Raw genomic sequence first — 18,261 nt, 5'->3', positions numbered from 1 at the left:
CTAATATCTTCAAGACCCCCTTTCCCTCGCGTCCATGAGTTAATGTTCACAGATTCATTGTCTCTTCGTGCACGTCCACCACCATGTTTGTAAGCCTTCTGATCCTAATAAAAACGGAGCGAGGACCCTTATTCGGGGCTCTTGTCCTTTCCCGGACAATAGTCATCTCTCGCTTTTAATCCTGCATCCGCTCTCTTGCTGGACAAGAGAGTACTTTAGACTTAGAGTCTATGACAAAGAAATAACGTCTACAAGTGACAGACAGGTCAAGAAGTGCCAATATAAACATGTATTTAGAAATATGGTTGTAAATGCCAAAAGCGTCCCCTGAAAGGGAGCAGGAAAGGGGAGGGGAGTGCTCAAGGGGGAAATGAGCAACACGGATATGGTTTCTGAACAAGCCTGGTAGGACCATTTGACGTTAAATTATATGCATGTGAAAATTTTGATAAAAACTGAAGTGACAAAAAAGAAAACCTGTATTTTTAAAACTTCAGAAGTCAAACATTAAGATTTTTTTTCTTTTAGGGGTACCAGGGTGGCTCAGTTGGGTAAGTGACCGACTGCAGCTCAGGTCATGATCTTACAGTTGGTGAGTCGGAGCCCCATGTCATCGGGCTCTGCGTGCTGACAGCACGGAGCCTGATTCGGATCCTCTGTCTCCCTCTCTCTTCCTGCCCCTCCCCAGCTCGCGTGAGCGCGTGCTCTCGCTCTCTCTCTCAAAAGTAAATAAACATTAAAAAAACAAATTTTTTTCTTTTTAAAAGGAAAACAAACTTTAGGAGTATAAAGGTAAGAAACAGATTAGAAAATGTTAAAATAAAGAAGAGGTAGGACATCTTACAATGAACAGATTTCTGTATTCCTGTTTAGGAACTGAGTTTTCAGCACTGGAGCAGTTCTCAATTTATCATGTCCTGCAAACCATGGACTACAGCTACGGTTCCCACTTCTTATAAACCATTGCTCATTTTGGAAGGACGTATTCAGTATCAATTTAGATAAGAAGACAAAAGAGAAACAAAATCTGGACCTTACCTGCCACAGTCTCCCGCGGCTGCAATGGCTTCCTTTGCAAGTCGCAAAGCGGTTTCCTGGCTGTACCAAAACTGGCTCAACTGCTGTAACAGAGCAATGACTTGAAATCAGTTTAGAACTGCCATAAATTCCGTCCTTTTAATTTACGTCTACCACTCCGATGTGCATACATTTCAAGTGTTTTGTTTCTTTTTAAAACTAACTATTCTTGGGAATTATTTTAAAGTGACAGAAGGCCCTAATTGCTGGAATCTAGGCATCGAGTCCCAGCGGCTGCTGACACCGCAGAAGGAGACAACGGTCAATGTTTCTGCTGGTGGAAGAACATACTCCCGCCTTTGTGTGACTCTTGCCCCAAGAAACTGAACCTGAGTCTGATTAAGCCTCTAGGACCAACTACCCACTAGCAGAACCACAAACAGAGGATGGAAGAACGTGTGAAATAACACCACGGGGATGAGAGGAGCGAAACTCAGTCCGTGGTCCTTTTCCACCGCCTCCTCTCTTTACCTCATGAGCACTTCCCGAGTTACTTGTCTTTTCCCTCAGGCGTAAGCTGTCATCTTGCTCCTCTTCACGCTGCTTACCGATTTTCTTTCAACTTTTTAGTGACCCTTAATCATCCACTCACGTTTCTAAATTAAATTTTAACGGGAAAAGTGGATTGTCCTGCAATGGAATAGGCCCATTTCTCCAGCAGGCCTCCCTCTGGAATGGCCGTGCCAGGAGCCAGTGGTGGGAAGAGGCAAGCGTGTGCGGCCAGTGTCCGCTGATGGCTCTTAAATCCAGCTTTAAAAACATTTCCAAAACATATGATCATTTCAACAAGTGCAAAAAAAAAACATTTAACAAAGTTCAACACCACTTCATGATTAAAAAAAAAAAACCTCTTAGAAAAGCAGGAATAGTAAGGAACTTCTTTAAACTGATACAAGGCATCGAGGAAAAACCAACAGCCTTACAAAAATGAAAGATCTATTTTTTCCCCATAAGATAAGAAAGAAGGCAAGAATGTCTGCTTTCAATATTCTCATTCAACATTCCACTGCAAGATCCAGCCATTGCATTAATGCAAGAGAGGAAATAAGCGAGTGACAGTCAAAAAAGAAGTAAAACTGCTAACATTTGCACATTGTGCGACTGTTTACCTAGAAAACACCAAGGCAGATAAATGTTTCTGAAGACAGAATGTACATATTCATTTGGATACATGTGAATATGAATTCACGTCTAAACATTCTCAGCTGCAGAAAAATGCCAAGCCCCGGCCCTCTTTGCTTAGGAAGCTGGAGGAAAGCCCTAGCACACATGTGTATATGGTGTGGGGGTGGGGGTGGGGGTGGTGTTCTAGTTCACTTGATCTGGGTAGAGTTTTCGACAGTTGGCTACCAAGCTGCCCTTCTCCCTCACTCCAGCCTTGTCAGGGCACAGTTGTATGTTTTGGCTCTCCTCATACCCTTCTAAAAAATAAAAATCTTCCTTTTAATCAAAGTGTTGCATAAACATGGCTTTCAAAGTCAAATGCACTACTAGGCTTACAAAGAAAAACAACAGTCCCTGCCCCACGTCTCCCCACCAGTGAGTTCCACTCCTCAGAAGCACCTTTCAACTCTTCCTTTGATCATCTGTCTCCATATTTCCAAATATTATGCTTTAAATGCTCTTTTTAAAAGTTTATTTTTTGAGTGATCTCTACGCCCAATGTGGGGCATGAACTCACGACCCCAAGACTGAGAGTTGCACACTTTCCCAACTGAGCCAGCGAGGCACCCCTAAACGCTATCTCTTGATTTTTCTACTTTATACAATGTATTATATTATGACAGATGAGGATTTTGCTCTGTCATGCACACCCTTCTCTGTCCCTCATGCTCCCCATATGGTTGTAACCTGTTTTTGGTTAAAATCATTGCCAGTATTCATTGTGGGGCCAAATGACACATTTCCTTCTAGGATGGAACCTTTTATTCTTCCTAGACTTAATAAATGTATCATTTGCTTGTTTCTCTGAGCCGACCTCTAAATCTTCCAACATACTCTGGCAGCTTCAGAGAAGCAGTGTCCCGGAGGCCAATACCATGAGATTTGCTGTATCTAAAATGTTTTTATTTTATCCTTCACATTTGAGTAAGCTGAAATCTGGGCTGAACAAAATTCTACTCCCAATACCGAAGACACTACCCCACTTTTTTCTAGTTTCTAACAAAGCTACTGAGAAGTGTGGTGTGACTCATCCTGAGACTTTGTAGGTGACCTGCTTTTCCTCTGGAAGGTTCTAAGATCTTGTCACCTGCATACACAATTTTCAGAGTCCTGTAACCATGTGTCTTCATGAGAATCTTCAGGTCTGGGAAATTTTCTAATGTTCCCCTTTGAAGATTTCCTCTCCCCTTTATTTTCTGTTCTAGTTTTCTAGAATTCCATCCAATTAGTTAAATACTGAGCCTCCTGTCATCCCCTAGTTGTATAAAATGTTTTCTTTCCAGCACTTGCATCATTCTCTCTTTCTCTTTTTGCTTCCTAGGAGATTTCCTCAATTTTATACACAAAACAAAACAAAGTATCAAAATTATAAAAACACTTAACTCTAAGTAGTGGGATTAGGAATAACTTATTTTTGTGTTCATGTTTTTACATTTTTCTACAACAACCATGGATTACTTTTAGAATCAGAAAAAAAAAGCACATAATACTTAAAACATTAAGCAGAGGGAAAGGGAGAAAGAATAATGTGGTCCGTCAGGTTTCTGATACTCACCACCTACAAAAGCATCAAGCTACAAGGCAAAAGCATGTAAAGAAGGGGAATTGTTAGAAAGAGGCTTTTGTGTAGGTGGAAAATTTAGTGTAAATGTAAAGAAACATTTTTATCGAGTCAGTTTCAAACAGATGGTAAATAGGAGAATTTAATACAACTTAAGAGATCCAAACTCGACACAAAATGTAAAAGGATGTTTAAAAAAAAAAAAAAAAAGGAGTGTGAGAGATTCCTTCTAGGTGGGAAGTGATGGACAGAGACAAACCCACTACTGAGGGGCAGGCACAGACAAAAAGCCCAAGCTTCGTGTATCTCCTTCAAACGGTCTCCTTCAAAAGTTTACACTTCTAGGTTCTAGCTTAGGTTAGTTTCCCTCCACTCATTTAATTAATTCCCATTTTTATTTATACCATAAAAATATAATTTAAATACATACTATGCACTAGAACCTATTAGTATCTTTTTCAGAACTCCCTTTCATCTTTTTTCATTGCACATTTAAATGAGTTTCATTGCACGTTTAAATTAGTTACCCCATTTACCGCAGTATTATATTTTACCCCCTCCACAAGGATAATGGGCACCAGAAAAACCAACCGCAAGTGTCTGTGCACAGAAGGGAGCACAAGTTTGTGTTGGTCACAAGTGACATGTTGTCCCCCTGTCTGAAAAGTCCCCTTGTCTGACCACCAACCAGCCTGACCGTCAGAACCAGGAAAATCCGCATTTAAACAGTCTTAAATGGGGGCGCCTGGGTGGCTCAGTCGGTTGAGTGTCCGACTTCAGCTCAGGTCATGATCTCACGGTCCGTGAGTTTGAGCCCCGCGTCGGACTCTGTCCTGACAGATCAGAGCCTGGGGCCTGCTTCGGAGTCTGTGTCTCCCTCTCTCTCTCTGCCCCTCCCCTGTTCATGCTCTCTCTGTCAAAAATACACATTAAAAAAAAAAAAAAAATTAAACAGTCTTCAATGTCTGGGGACTGCTTTCTGTCTTAGCAGCGCACACAGGACATCAGCTCCTGAGGGGCAGGTGAGGCAGACGTGGGTGTGAGGCGGGACGCAGACAAACACCAGACCGGATGGACAGGTGCAGAATCGGCAAGCAGCTCACCCACATTTCCTGAGACATGTGGAATGCACTTACCCAGTTCTCTTCTATTATTCCAATATTATATTTATCATCCCCGCCTGGGTCACTCTGTTGCTTCTGCTCAGAATAAAATTCCTGGAGGGCTGCTAAGGCGTGGGAAGACAGCCGGGGGACATCATCATCCTCAGAGTCACTCATTTCACGAATCGTCTGTAACCTGCAAATAAATGAACAAACATGTTGTGCGGGTATTTTTTTTCCCTTCCCATCAAACAGCGATTTAGAGGGACACCTGGGTGGTTCAGTCATTGAAGCCTCTGACTCTTGATTTTGGCTCAGGTCATGATCTTACGGTTTGTGGGCCCGGAGCCCTGCATCGTCAGACTCTGTGAGCCTCTGTGAGCTGACAGCGCGGAGCTTGCTTGGGGTTCTCCGTCTCTCCCTCTGTCTGCCTCTCCCCCATTTGCACACGACATTCTCTCTCTCTCTCTCTCAAAATAAATAAATAAACTTACAAAAATAGCCATTTAGAAATTTTTTTATCTCACAGCAAGGATCCAAACTGGAAGTGAGGTTTTTGTTTGTTTTTCATTAATTAAAAAAAAAAAAAAAATTTTTTTTTTTAATTTTAGAGAGAGAGCAAGCAGGGGAGGGCCAGAGAGAGACGGAGAGAGAAATCCCAAGCAGGCTCCCACATTCACCATGGAGGCTGACGTGGGGCTCAGACCCACATCTAAGAACTGTGAGATCTAAGAACCTGACCTGAAATCAAGACTCGGATGCCCAACCAACTGAGCCATCCAAGTGCCCCTGGGAGTGGGTTTTATAAGGGAAACTCATATTTTAAATTTCTGAGATCAAACATCCACAGAGGTCTCCTACTAAACCACAGCTTAACAAATACAGGCTTTTCCTTTACATGTATCATTTTTACAAATGAGATTCTCCCATTTTTAAGACTCCTTGCAGAATGAATTTTTTTACCATAAATATCTAAAGACATATTTGGTTTTTTTCAGGCACTGCAATGGCCATGTGCAGATATTCACTGTGGACTCTCTGAATCAGAGATCTTTCCACCCACGAGTGTCACTGTTCAGGTGATCTAAGGCTCAGGGGTGTTATTGACAGGGTAACTGAAATTAGTATGGAAAGAAGTATGGAAATTTAAAGGAATGACAAAGAGAAAGGGAAGAAGTAAAACACAGGGAGGGAGAAAAGGAAGATGTCTTGCAGGAACGGATGGCCAGGCCAGTCACTTCTTGCGGTACCACTGGAGTTAGCCAGACTGCTAGGTTAAGCCACAAGCTTGGTCTGGACAGCAAATTCTGCCCAAGGACTCCTGACCTCTCCAAGTTCAGGGGCTTCCCCAAACCACCCTCACATCCACTAATTTGCAAAAAAGACTCAGCACTCACTGAAAGCAATTATACTCACAGTTGCATTTATTACAGGGAAGGATACAAATTAGAGCCAGCCAAAGGAAGAGGTGCGTAGGGCAGGGTCCAGGACAGTTCCAAACAGGAAGCTCCTGTAGCCCTCAGGAAGCATCACCCTCCCAGCAGGGATGTGGGACAATACACACACAGTTCTGCCAGCCAAGGAAGCTCTGCAGGCTTTGATTAAGGCTTTGTCATGCTGGCCTGAGTGACCGGACTACTGCCCACCCGGCTGAAGTCAGCCTCCAGCCCCCCAACCAGGATGGCTGGATGTGACCTGAGGGACCTCCATGAGTAACAAAGACCTTCCTATCACTTGGGAAAGTTTAAGTGTTTAAAGGTTACATCCCGAGAGCCATGACAAAGGCCAAACTTCCCTTTGACTGAGGTCATATTGCTTACTACACAGGTTAATACATTTTTTTTAGTTTATTTATTGAGAGAGAGAGAGAGAGAGCAGGGGAAAGGCAGAAAGAGAGGGAGACAGAGAGAATGCCAAGCAGGCTCTGTGCTGTTAGCACAGAACCCAACGTGGGGCTCAAACTCATTAACCGTGAGATCATGACCTGCGATCAAGAGTCTGATGCTTAACTGACGGAGCCACCCAGGGGCTGCCAAACACATTTTTAAGTCAAAAGTTATCTAAGAGCGTAGCAACAACACTCCATTTGCTTTGTGTCACATTTTACATCAAAGTCTACACTTTTCAGCAAAGACTGCTCAAGAAAATTCGTCACGTTGCTCCCTTCCTCCTCCAAGACCTCTGGGGGTGTAGCTGATGGACAGTCTCGGCCTTCCGCCTGCGCCACCTACCGAGGGCAGCTGGTAAAACACCATCTGAACCTGGCGAATCCCGATGCTTAGGGAGAGAGAGAGTTTAAAAGATGCTGAGCAGCCATTTCAAATGAGAAATAACTGCTTGATGCTTTTTTTCTCCTTTTCAAAATCAAAGAGCCAGCCATTCCTAAAAACAACCAAAAAACCAAAACCAAGACCAAAAAAACCCTGCATATACCAACTACTGACAGTGTATTTTCACGTGCTAATAGTCTGTTGATTCCCTCTTTCCTTTCTTCATCAAAGACTTACCTGTAAAAGTTAACTAATAAAATATCTGGTCACACAAATTAAGCTAGAAATATAAATAAGTGTTCTATGAACAAGCAGTTTCCCCTCTAGGAAGAGAAGGAGCAAAACACAAGGTATATACACTATGATAGATTTATAAAGTTCAAAAACAAGTAAAATTAAACTATTCGTTTAAGGAACACATAGGCTTACATTCAAAGATACGCTAATTTTGTTACTAAAACCTTCCTATGTAGAAGGCTCCAGGCTGAGAAGAGTCACTGATGAGTTCTATTGAACATATAAAGAAATGTTGATAATTTTATCACCCAGAAGACAGAGGAGAAAGGGATCCTTCCCAACTTGTTTAATGAAGTCAGATTAAATCTAACATGAACACGTGTCAGTATATAACTGGGCTCAACTCCCCATCAGATTTTGAGGATGATCAGATATCAAAGGGGGTTGGGGGCATTGGTGGTAGTGGTGGTGGTGGGTTTCTGGGTAAACTGATTTAGCAAGGTTCTTGCTAAAACTAGATTTTACAAAGTACACAGATGGGCCTAGAAGGTTCAGGAGCCTGACTCAAGGTTGGCCAAACAATTTTAGCTACAGGAAACTATGGCCTGCAGGCCAAATCAAGCCTGTGCCTTGTTTTTGCCAACAAATGTATTGGAAAACAGCCACACCCTTCTGTTTACATATTGCTTACAGTTGTTGTCCTTTTAAAGTTTGAACTCACAAACCACGAGATCACAACCAGAGCCGAGGTCAGATGCTTAACCTACTGAGCCACCCAGGTGCCCCTTGCCTACAGTTGTTTTTAATGATAAGCCTAAAATATTTATTATCTGGTCCTTTACAGAAAGTTTGCTGACTCCTGGTTTAACAGTATAAAAGAGAAAAGCCACATGATCATTTGCATGGATACTACAAAAGAATCTGACAAAATTCAACATCCATTCATGTTAAAAACTCTGAGCAAACTAGCTATAATAGGGAACCTCAATCTGAAAATGGGCACCGAAAAAAAACATACGCCTCATACTTTCTTAGTGGTGAAACACTGAATGCTTTCTACGCTCAGGAACAAGGGAAGGATGTTCACTGTCACCACATGCATTTAACATTATCCTGGCCTTTCCAGTTAATGCAAGAAGGCAAAAACAAACAAACAAAAAACAAAACAAACAGAAAGACAAAAAAAAAGCAAGCATAAAGACTGCAAAGGAAGAAATGTCCCTATTTGTAGATATGGTTATTCACAGAGAAAATCCTAAGGAAATAATGGTCTCATCCATGTGACCAGGTCAACATCAGTGGGGATAATTCATGTCGATGGCATGTACCCTTGATATGCAGTGATGAAGACAGCGCTTCATTTCCATGGTCTTCCCCTCAAAAAACATAATCCCAGTGTAAGCATGACCAAAACTCAGACACACCCCAATTAAGAGACGTTCTACAAAATATCTGACCAGTATTTGCCAAAACTGTTCGGTCATCGAAAACAAGACGAAAATGAGAAACTGTCACTGCTAAGAGGAGCCTAAGGAAATACGATGACTATCGGTAAGACAGTATGAGGTCCTAGAACAGAAAAGGAGTATTGCATAAAAACCAAGGACATCTGAATAAAGTATGGACTTTGGTTAACAACAGTGTAGCAATATTGTTCACTAATTGTGACTAATGTACCATACTAACAGAAGATGTTAATAATAGGGGAAACGGAGTATAGGTATATAGGAACAACACGCTATCTTCATAATTTTTCTGTGAATCTAAAACTATTCTAAAATAAAGTTTATTAAAAAAATTTGTTTTAATGTTTATTTTTAAGAGAGAGAGAGAGAGAGAGGAGGGTTGGGAGGGGTAGAGAGAGAGAGGGAGAGGGAGACACAGAATCCAAAGCAGGCTCCAGGCTCTGAGCTGTCAGTCAGCACAGGGCTTGAACTCATGAACCATGAGATCATGACCTGAGCCAAAGTCAGACACTTAACCAACTGAGCCACCCAGGTGCCTCTATGAAGTTTATTTTTAGATAATTTTAAGGAAGCATAACCAACTTCACCAACAAAAACTACTAGAATGAGTTTATTGAAGTTTCAGAGTACAAGGTCAATACAGAAAAATAAATTACATTTCTGTATTCTAGCAGCAAATAAATAGAAATTAAACTTAAAAGCAATTTTCCATTAAGTAGCATAAAAATGCTTTGAATATATTTAACATAAAGGCTGTAAGATCTTGAAGCACCTGGGTGGCTCGGTTGGTTATGTGTCTGCCTCTTAATTTCGCTCCCTCTCTCTTGCAAAAATGAACATTAAAAAAAGGGGTGGGGGGGCGCCTGGGTGGCGCAGTCGGTTAAGCGTCCGACTTCAGCCAGGTCACGATCTCGCGGTCCGTGAGTTCGAGCCCCGCGTCGGGCTCTGGGTTGATGGCTCCGAGCCTGGAGCCTGTTTCCGATTCTGTGTCTCCCTCTCTCTCTGCCCCTCCCCCGTTCATGCTCTGTCTCTCTCTGTCCCAAAAATAAATAAAAAACGTTGAAAAAAAATTAAAAAAAAAAAAAGGGGTGGGGGTAGGGGCACCTGGGTGGCTCAGTCGGTTAAGTGCAGGACTTTGACTCAGATCATGATCTCGAAGTTCAGAGTTCGAGCCCCGCATCGGTCTCTGTGCTGACAGCTTGGAGCCTGGAGTCTGCTTCGGATTCTGTGTCCTCCTCTCTCTCTCTCTCTGCCCCTCCCCCACTCGCTCTGTCTCTCTCTCTCTCTCAAAAATAAATAAATATTTTTAAAAAAAAGACTTTAAGATCTCAATACTGAAAATTCCAAAGCATTGCTGAAAGAAATTAGAAAAGATCTAAATAAAAGGAAAGGTATACCATGCTCATGAACTAGATGAACCAGTATTATTTAAGGTATCAATTGTTCCCAAATTGATCAACAGATTCAATATATCCTAAACAGAGTGTATGTGTGTGTGTGTTTACTTAAAATAGAAACTGATGTGCTGCTTCTAAAATTTATTTATTTAAAAAAATTTTTTTTATGTTTGTATTTTGAGAGACAGGCAGACAGACGGAGCATGAGCTGGGGGAGGGGCAGAGAGAGAGAGGGAGACACAGAATCTGAAGCAGGCTCCAGGCTCTGAGCTGTTGGCACAGAGCCTGACATGGGGCTCAAACTCACGGACGGTGAGATTGTGACCTGAGCTGAAGTTGGACGCTTAACTGACCGTGCCACCCAGGCGCCCCTCTAAAATTTATTTAAACATTCATTCATTAAAGGATATTAAGATTGCTTCCACTTTTTGGTTACTATAAATAAAGTAGTATGAACATCTATGTACAGTTTTACCTTTGTTTTCTGACTAAAGCTTTGTTTGTATATACATCAAACAAATCATGGCACTAAACCACTTATCAATATTTTGATTAGCTTCTATATCCCCAGTGTGAGAAACAAATGGCCAAAATCAGAGTAGACAGATAAAACAAGTAAAACAAGTAAAAAAGAATGGCAATGCTGAGGAGAATGTAAGGATATTGGTACTCTAATTCAGGTAATAATTTAAATTGGTATAATCTCCTTTTGAAAAGAATCAGATATTCTGGATATAAGAATATTCCTCCTTGGCGGGGGGAAGCACCTGGTGGCTCAGTCGGTTAAGCGTCTGACTTTGGCTCAGGTCATGATCTCGCGGTTTGTGAGTTCGAGCCCCGCGTCGGGCTCCGTGCTGGCAGCTCAGAGCCTGGGGCCTGCTTCGGATTCTGTGTCTCCCTCTCTCTCTCTGACCCTCCCCCACTTGTGCATGCACGCATGCGCTTTCGCTCAAAAGTAAATAAACGTTAAAAAAAATTAATTGAAAAAAGACTATTCCTACTTTCTGACCCAATTCTAATTTCTAAACTTTATATTTTGAAATATTTATAGATTCACAGGAAGTTCTAAAACTAACAGAGGTCCAAGTATCCTTGACCTATTTTTTTTTTTTCCCATTCTAACAACTCTAAAAGCAGGACGTAACTTTAAAATAACGGTGTAGAAGTTTACTGTGGGCATGTTTTCTTAAAGTGGTGGTATTCTTAGAGTCCACGGCATCGCGGACTCGATGAAATGGGATCACTGTACCAACCGCAGGCGGCAATGCAGTGAGCCATCCGTGCAGCACTCCCATCATTTTACAGCCTCAGAATAAAGTCACAAAGAGGTGAGGCTGTTCTGGGGGTTGGCACTGTCTGAGTGGTATCCGCGGGGAGGAATGGTGAAGAGCGTGCTACTAGGGGATTCTGGGGGACTGTTTCCACACCTAGACAACTGTACTGGCCCCATCTGTCTGATGTGTTTCAACGTTTGAAAGAATATTTTTTAAATGTTCATTTATTTTGACACACAGAGAAAGCGTGAACAGGAAGGGGCAGGCAGAGAGAGAGAGACAGAGAGAGAGAGAGACACACACACACACACAGAGAGAGACAGAGACAGAGAGAGGGAGGGAGAGGGAAAGAGAGAATCCCAAGCAGGCTCCAAGCTCAGTGCAGAGCCTGACATGGGGCTCAATCTCATGACTGTGAGATCATGACCCGAGCTGAAATCAAGAGTTGGATGCTCAACTTACTGAGACACCCAGGTGCCCTGATGTAGCTATTTTAGAACTCTAAAATCTCTTCAAAGGCTTGCAGTTTCGTCCAAAAGACACAACTTCCAGTTAATTTGAGTTAATCTTGGCACATAGCTCAGCAGTGGCTACCCATCCCCCACTTCTTATTCCTGTGTCCGGTAGCTGTGCACATGATTCTACTTTGTGTTCAGTCTTAATATACAGAGCTGAGAGAGGATATGCTATCAAGTGTTTAATATTATTCACAGTTCCCCTAGAAATGAGAGGCACAGTGCCCCATGAAGGGCCACATGAAACCTGTCACATGTGGGGACAAGGAAGCAGACAGAGACCTGGAACTCCGTCTTTACTGCTAAGATGACTGGGAAGGAACCGGGTGGGGATGTCCCCTATTGGGCGCCAAGTAAAAACACACATTCTACAGTTTGCGGTTGGGAGCTTCGTGATAGGACTTTGATGTGCCCATGAGAGCTGGTTTGCAGCAAAGGGGTAAGCAACTTTGGCCACTAGTTTGGCCCTGTAATTAACTGACACCAAATAAACAAATACAATACCGAAGAACACACAATTTCAAAAGTTCCCGGAGCAGTTTGTACGCAACTTGTGGAAGCCAAGGTATGCAGTAAGGGCTCTGTCCTGCAAATACTGGGGATCTGTGTTCTGATCACTAACTGCTGCTTCTGATCGTGGAGGCGGGGACACAGAGTCAGGCAGCCATTACCACAAGGCTCCCACTGTTGTCATTACTTCCACCTCCAGCTGAATCAACCTTCAGGGGATTTAAAGGGCCAACACTTCTTTCCTCGCTTTATTTTTCTCTTTTTCTCCTTTTGGGAGCCAGACATTTAAGGACTAGATCATTACACAAAGCAACTGCATAGACAGGGGAATTTAGGTCACTGTACATGCCCAGGAAGAGGTGGAGGCTCAGAAAAGAACTGAGATAAGTTTACACCTCAGGCTGGCACTCAGCACAGACAGCCCTACAACGATCAAAAAACAAAAATAATAAACAAAACAACAAAAACAGCAAATCCTTGGGAAGGGGGAGAATCTGATTTCCAGAGTTCCCACATTATTAGATTCAAATATCCAATTTTCAACCAAAAAATTACAAGGCACACAAAGAAAATGGAAACTATGGCCCATTCACAGGAAAACAACAGAAACCACCCCTGAGAAACATCAGATGGCAGACTTACTGTCTGAAAGATGCGGAAAGAATTAAATGAAGATATGGGAAAAACTAAGAAAATGAAGTATGAACAAAATGGAAATATCAACAGAGATAGAAAACATAAAAAGGTATCAAAAGGGAATTCCAGAGCTGGGAATTACAATTACGGAAATGAGAAATTCACTAGAGGAATTCAAAAGCAGATTACAGTGGGCAGAAAGTCAGCAAACTTGAAGATAATTGGAATTACTGAGTTTGCTGAAAAGACAGAATGAACAGAACCTAAGGCCATTGTATCAAGTGGACCAAAATACACATGGTGGGAGTCTCAGAAAGAGAAGAGAAAGGGACAGAGCAATTCTTTAAAGAAATAATGGCTGAAAACTTCCCAGATTAGGTGAAAGAACTATAAACACGTAAGAAGTATAATGAACTTTAGTATGATAAACTGAAAACACCCACACCAACACACATTATAATCACTATTAAAAGCCAAAGACAGAACCTTGAAAGCACCAAGAGAGGTGACTTGTCACACATTGTCGCATAAAAGCGCTCACCAATAAGATCATCAGATTTTTCATCAAATTTTGGAGGCTAGATAGCAGTAGACTGATACACTCAAAATGCTGAACAGAAAAAAAAAAATCAACCAGCAACCCTATATCTGATGAAAATGTCCTTCAAAAGTGAGGAAGAAATTAAGACATTCACAGATAAAGAAAAGCTGGAAGTTTGTTACCACTAGACCTGCCTTGCAAAAATTGGTAAAGTGAGTCCGGCAGGTCAGAATAAAAGCACACTAGGCATGCCTGGGTGATTCAGTTAAGCATCTGACCCTTGATTTTGGCTCAGGTCATGATCTCACAGTTCCTAAGTTTGAGCCAAGTACTAGGCTCTGCACTGTCAGTGTGGAGCCTGTTTGGGATTCTCTCTCTCTCCCTCTCTCTCTGCCTCTCCCCCACTTGCACTCTTCCTTTCTCAAAATAATAGACTTAAAAAAAAAAAAAAAAGAAAGAAATGAAAGGACACTAGACAGTGTAGAGTCATATGTAGAAAAAAAAATCTCAGGATCTCAGGAAAGGTAAATGTGGGCAATTATAAATGCTAATATTACTGTAACTTCAATTTATAACTCTACTTTTTGTTCTCCAGATTTAAGAGACTGATTGATACCCAAATGTCTATCGACAGACGAATGGATATACAAAGGAATATCATTCAGACTCCAAAAGGAAGAAAATTCTGATACATGGCTACAACATGGATGAACGTTGAGGACATCATGCTAAGTGAAAAAAGTCAGTAACAAAAAGACAAATACTCTATGATTCCACTGATACGAGGTACCCAGGGTCATCACATTCACAAAGACAGAAAGCAGAATGGTAGTTGCCAGGGGCTAAGGGGTGGGAAGAATAGGAAGTTGTTTAATGTGTATATAGTTTTAGTTTTACAAGATGAAAAGTGTTCCGGAGATGGACGGTGGCAATGGTTGTGCAACAGTGTGAATGTATTAACACTACTGAACTGTACACTTAAAAATGGTTAAGATGGTAAATCTGATGTTACGTGTATACTACCACAATAAAAACATTGGGGGAAAATGTCATTAGAGTGGATATCAACGGACTGTTACGCAAGGTAATTAGATTGTTGCCATGGCTCTGTTGTCTGGCTTCCCTGAAGAAGTCATATTTAAGCTAGGATCTAAAGAATAAGTTCTCCCATCGGCAGAGAAAGGAGAAAGAGCATTCAAGGTAGAAGAAACAGCATCTGCCTCAAGTGGTTGGTAAGAGAACTGATGCATTACACAGTGTGAAGTAAATTAGGCGTAATTTCGAAAGAACGGCCTACTCATTCGGCAATAAAACAATGTCTGCAATGTACTGTTAATTTGAATTTTGTTGTTTTATAGTTTTGTTTATACTGAATTTGAGAATGTGTTAAATTCTGTAGTTGCGGAAGAATCAAAAGCAGGATGAATTATTTACCTCTGAGGTTTTAATTTAGAATAAAAATAACTTAAATCAACATTGAGGTGTCTGCAAAAGTCCCACTGAGGAATGGTATGAAGGCTTTAAATTAGTAATTTTAGTTTACTGCCAAAAGCACAAAGAATAAATTTTTAGGAAAGCATACCAGGAGCTCTCAGGCTGGAGAATTTCCAGGTGGAAATTCCAAAGATTGGTGTGTGTGTGCATGCCTAACTGAGAAAGACTAAGAAAACATAGCAAACTGACCTGCAACCTACCAAAAGGTCTCATTTTGGTTTGGTATTTCAGGATTAAGAGTTCCTTTCATTCAGGAAAAGAATTGGGCAACTATTAAAATCCAACGTCTCCTGGCAGAGTTGAAGTGTACAACCAGTTTCTGATCAAAGCTGTACCATGATACTGACTAGAAGAGGTAAATGAAAAAGTATGTACGTGTTAATGTATGTATGTACAGATATATATGTGTGTGTGTACATCCATATAGGCACATGTACATATGTATATGCTTGTCACAGACAGGAATATTTGAATTTTTATTTATTAGTACTAAGCACTTTCCACAGCTGCATATGTGGAGAGGGTTTTCAAACTGCAGCTTGAAATCTGTTAGCTAATCATTTAGAAATAAAACATGAAAACCATAAAAAGAAACCAGTGACATTATGTGCAAAGTAACAAACTCCAAAAAGGAGTTTAAGAGAACTGTCTACTTTCATGGCGGTAAAAGGCAATTACACTTCAGTCCATACCTGAGCGTGAATTTTGTCTCAAAATAAAATTTTATCTTAAAGCTGATCAAATCCGTTCATTTGGTAATCATTTATTGAGGAACTGCCTTGTACGAAGCACTGTTCTTGGTGATGGAAATCAAAATCCCAATCCTCTTGGAGACTACATTCTAGTGAGGCACAGACTATATGCAATAGAAATATAAAGTATGAGTTGGATGATGATAAGATCAATGGAGGAACATGTGGAGAATGAAGGGGCTGCCAACTTCAGCAATCATAGACTGTTTTCTGCATTATCCAAGTGAGTTCAAGATTGTATCACTTGTTAAATGGGAAAAACTGAAATTTGCTTATGTAACAAACATTGCTCCAGGCTAAAAGAACTTCAGTTTCAATATAGTAATTTTTTTACTCAAGTCACTACTTCATCCTATCTTTAGTGTTGTTTACAGATTTTCTAAGTGGGTTTATGAAATTGATGTAAAGAGATTTTCATGTCCAAAAGCGTTGGGGAGTGCGGCGTCATCTTATTATTGAACGGATGCTGAGCCTTACATGGCTCAAACGTGAGAACCGTGGTTCTCACGGGAGATTTTGCAACCACCTGCCCCAGAAAGGGAACATTCGGCAACGTCTGGAGACGTTTCTGGTTGTCAGAACTGGGAAGGATGCTACGGGCATCTAGCGGGTAGAGTCCAGGAACGCTGGCAAATACCATTTACGAGACGGTCCTCCACAACAAGCAACTGTCTGGCCCCAAACGCCTCCAGTGCCACGGCTGAGAAACACACAAATGATTGTGATAATGTGGTGAGCCTTCTATTAGAAAAGCACTATTTAGTGCCATGGGATCAGAACGCAGAACATGTACCGGCAGAAAACAGAAGTGAAACAGCAGGTGGCATTCTAACCTGGCCTTGAGGGAGAAGAAAAGATGAAGAGTGAGGATTACAGAGGGAACAGCACGAGCGAAGGGCCGGACACATTAACGTGCAGCATCAGTAGGGATTAGCAGGCTCCTAGTGTACTGTGGTTGCTTTCTATTGCTTTAAACAGTACTTAACTCAATATAACCAGTGTAATCCTCAAAAGCAATATGCAAATTCAATTACATTTCAAATGTATACAATTCTACAATTGCTATATATCAGTTTTCCTTAAAGCAAGCCACTCCCTCCCCCACTGTATAAATTCACACAGTATCATATTGCCTTCTGCAAGTTATTTTAGTCAAGTAGGTGTGATCCAGTGGGGTGAGCATTAACCTAGAATTCATCCCAGGCACTTAACTGGGGGGTGCGGTGGGGAGAGGGGAAATCTGAGGTAGTCTGTGAGGCTCCCTCTGCGAACAGGTAAGAATAATCTAGATGTTCCCTACATATATTTTGCATATTGCCCTATGATTCTACCCTGAATCCGATTTACTGTCAGAAAAGAGCCATAATCTTTCATTTTCTTTTTATCTTTGCATATGTAGTTTTCCCTGCCTAAAACGCCTCCTTTCCTCTCGTTTTCTAAAATTCTATTTATCCTGTTATTTAAAAAATTAACTTCAAAAGAGTGAGTTTATATTTACCCAGGGCGAAACACATACAGATCCTAAGTGTACAGTGCGATGAACTGCGACGTACACCTCCACGTGACCTCAACCCCGATCAAGACACCCTTCCGGTCTTACACATCATCCCCTCCCCACCCCGGAAGTGTCCCCGGCCCCAGGCAGGTCCTTTACTTTGATCATACCGTACCACTAAGACGCTACTGCCCTCGTGCACTGCCAAGTTTCGCGTGTCCCCGCCAGCCTCTCGGGGGCTGAGGTCTCGCCTACTCCTCTCTACACCCCGCGCCCGGCAGAGAGGCCCTGCCTCCTAAGGCCCCGGCAGACGGGTGTGGGGGCTCGAACGTCCCGGTCAAAGCAGCACAGGGTAGTGGGCCCAATCCCACGTGACCGGAGCGGAGTTCTCTTGCTGCCCTGGCCTGGGGGTTAAGTTTTCTCCTCCGCACCCGGGCCGCCTAAGCCCAGGTTGGGCCGCTCCTCACGGGCCCCAGCCCACGAGGCCAGGTCACGCGGCGCAGGAACCGCGCTCCCTCTCGGCTCGACTGCAGCTCGCCCTCCGTCCCCAGACACCATTAACTGAATCCCTCCGCCCTCGCTGCACTGGAGAAAGGGTGACGAACGGAAAAAAGAAACCACAACCGACTCCGAAGCCGCAGACCGGCGCGGAAGCGACCCCACCTTCGCGCCCAGGTTCGTCCACTCAGTAGCCACGCGTGCGCAGTCACCCTCAGGTGCGGCAGGGGTTGAGGCCGGCCCGCGCGGGCCCGCGCCGCGTCCGCGCATG

At 42.4% G+C, this 18,261-nt stretch overlaps 1 protein-coding gene and 1 long non-coding RNA gene across 5 annotated transcripts in view; one reads left to right on the top strand and one right to left on the bottom strand.

Annotated features, from left to right (window-relative positions):
* Nucleotides 1-18,261, bottom strand: part of EEF1AKMT1 (EEF1A lysine methyltransferase 1) — a 36,883-nt gene extending 18,622 nt beyond the window's left edge. Inside the window, exons 1-3 of one of the 4 annotated variants that reach the window (XM_019448009.2) lie at nt 18,156-18,261; nt 4,939-5,101; nt 1,039-1,121 (exon numbers count right to left, since the gene is read on the bottom strand). In XM_019448009.2, coding sequence (XP_019303554.1) covers nt 1,039-1,121; nt 4,939-5,082 — 227 coding nt within the window. In that variant the 5' untranslated portion in view covers nt 5,083-5,101; nt 18,156-18,261. Of the gene's footprint in view, nt 1-1,038; nt 1,122-4,938; nt 5,102-15,937; nt 16,047-18,116 lie in introns of those variants that run through there. The other 3 variants (XM_019448013.2, XM_053901061.1, XM_053901058.1) reach the window with 3 other exon arrangements.
* On the top strand, nt 7,812-15,225 carry LOC109266185 (uncharacterized). Its single transcript, XR_002079623.2, has 3 exons — nt 7,812-8,963; nt 11,485-11,603; nt 14,347-15,225. It is a non-coding gene; the product is annotated as an uncharacterized LOC109266185 (long non-coding RNA).

This window comes from Panthera pardus, unplaced genomic scaffold, assembly GCF_024362965.1.
Source record: "Panthera pardus isolate Hobbes unplaced genomic scaffold, ASM2436296v1 HiC_scaffold_1, whole genome shotgun sequence".
NCBI classification, from domain to species: domain Eukaryota; kingdom Metazoa; phylum Chordata; class Mammalia; order Carnivora; family Felidae; genus Panthera; species Panthera pardus.
This window is presented reverse-complemented; position numbering and strand designations above follow the sequence as displayed.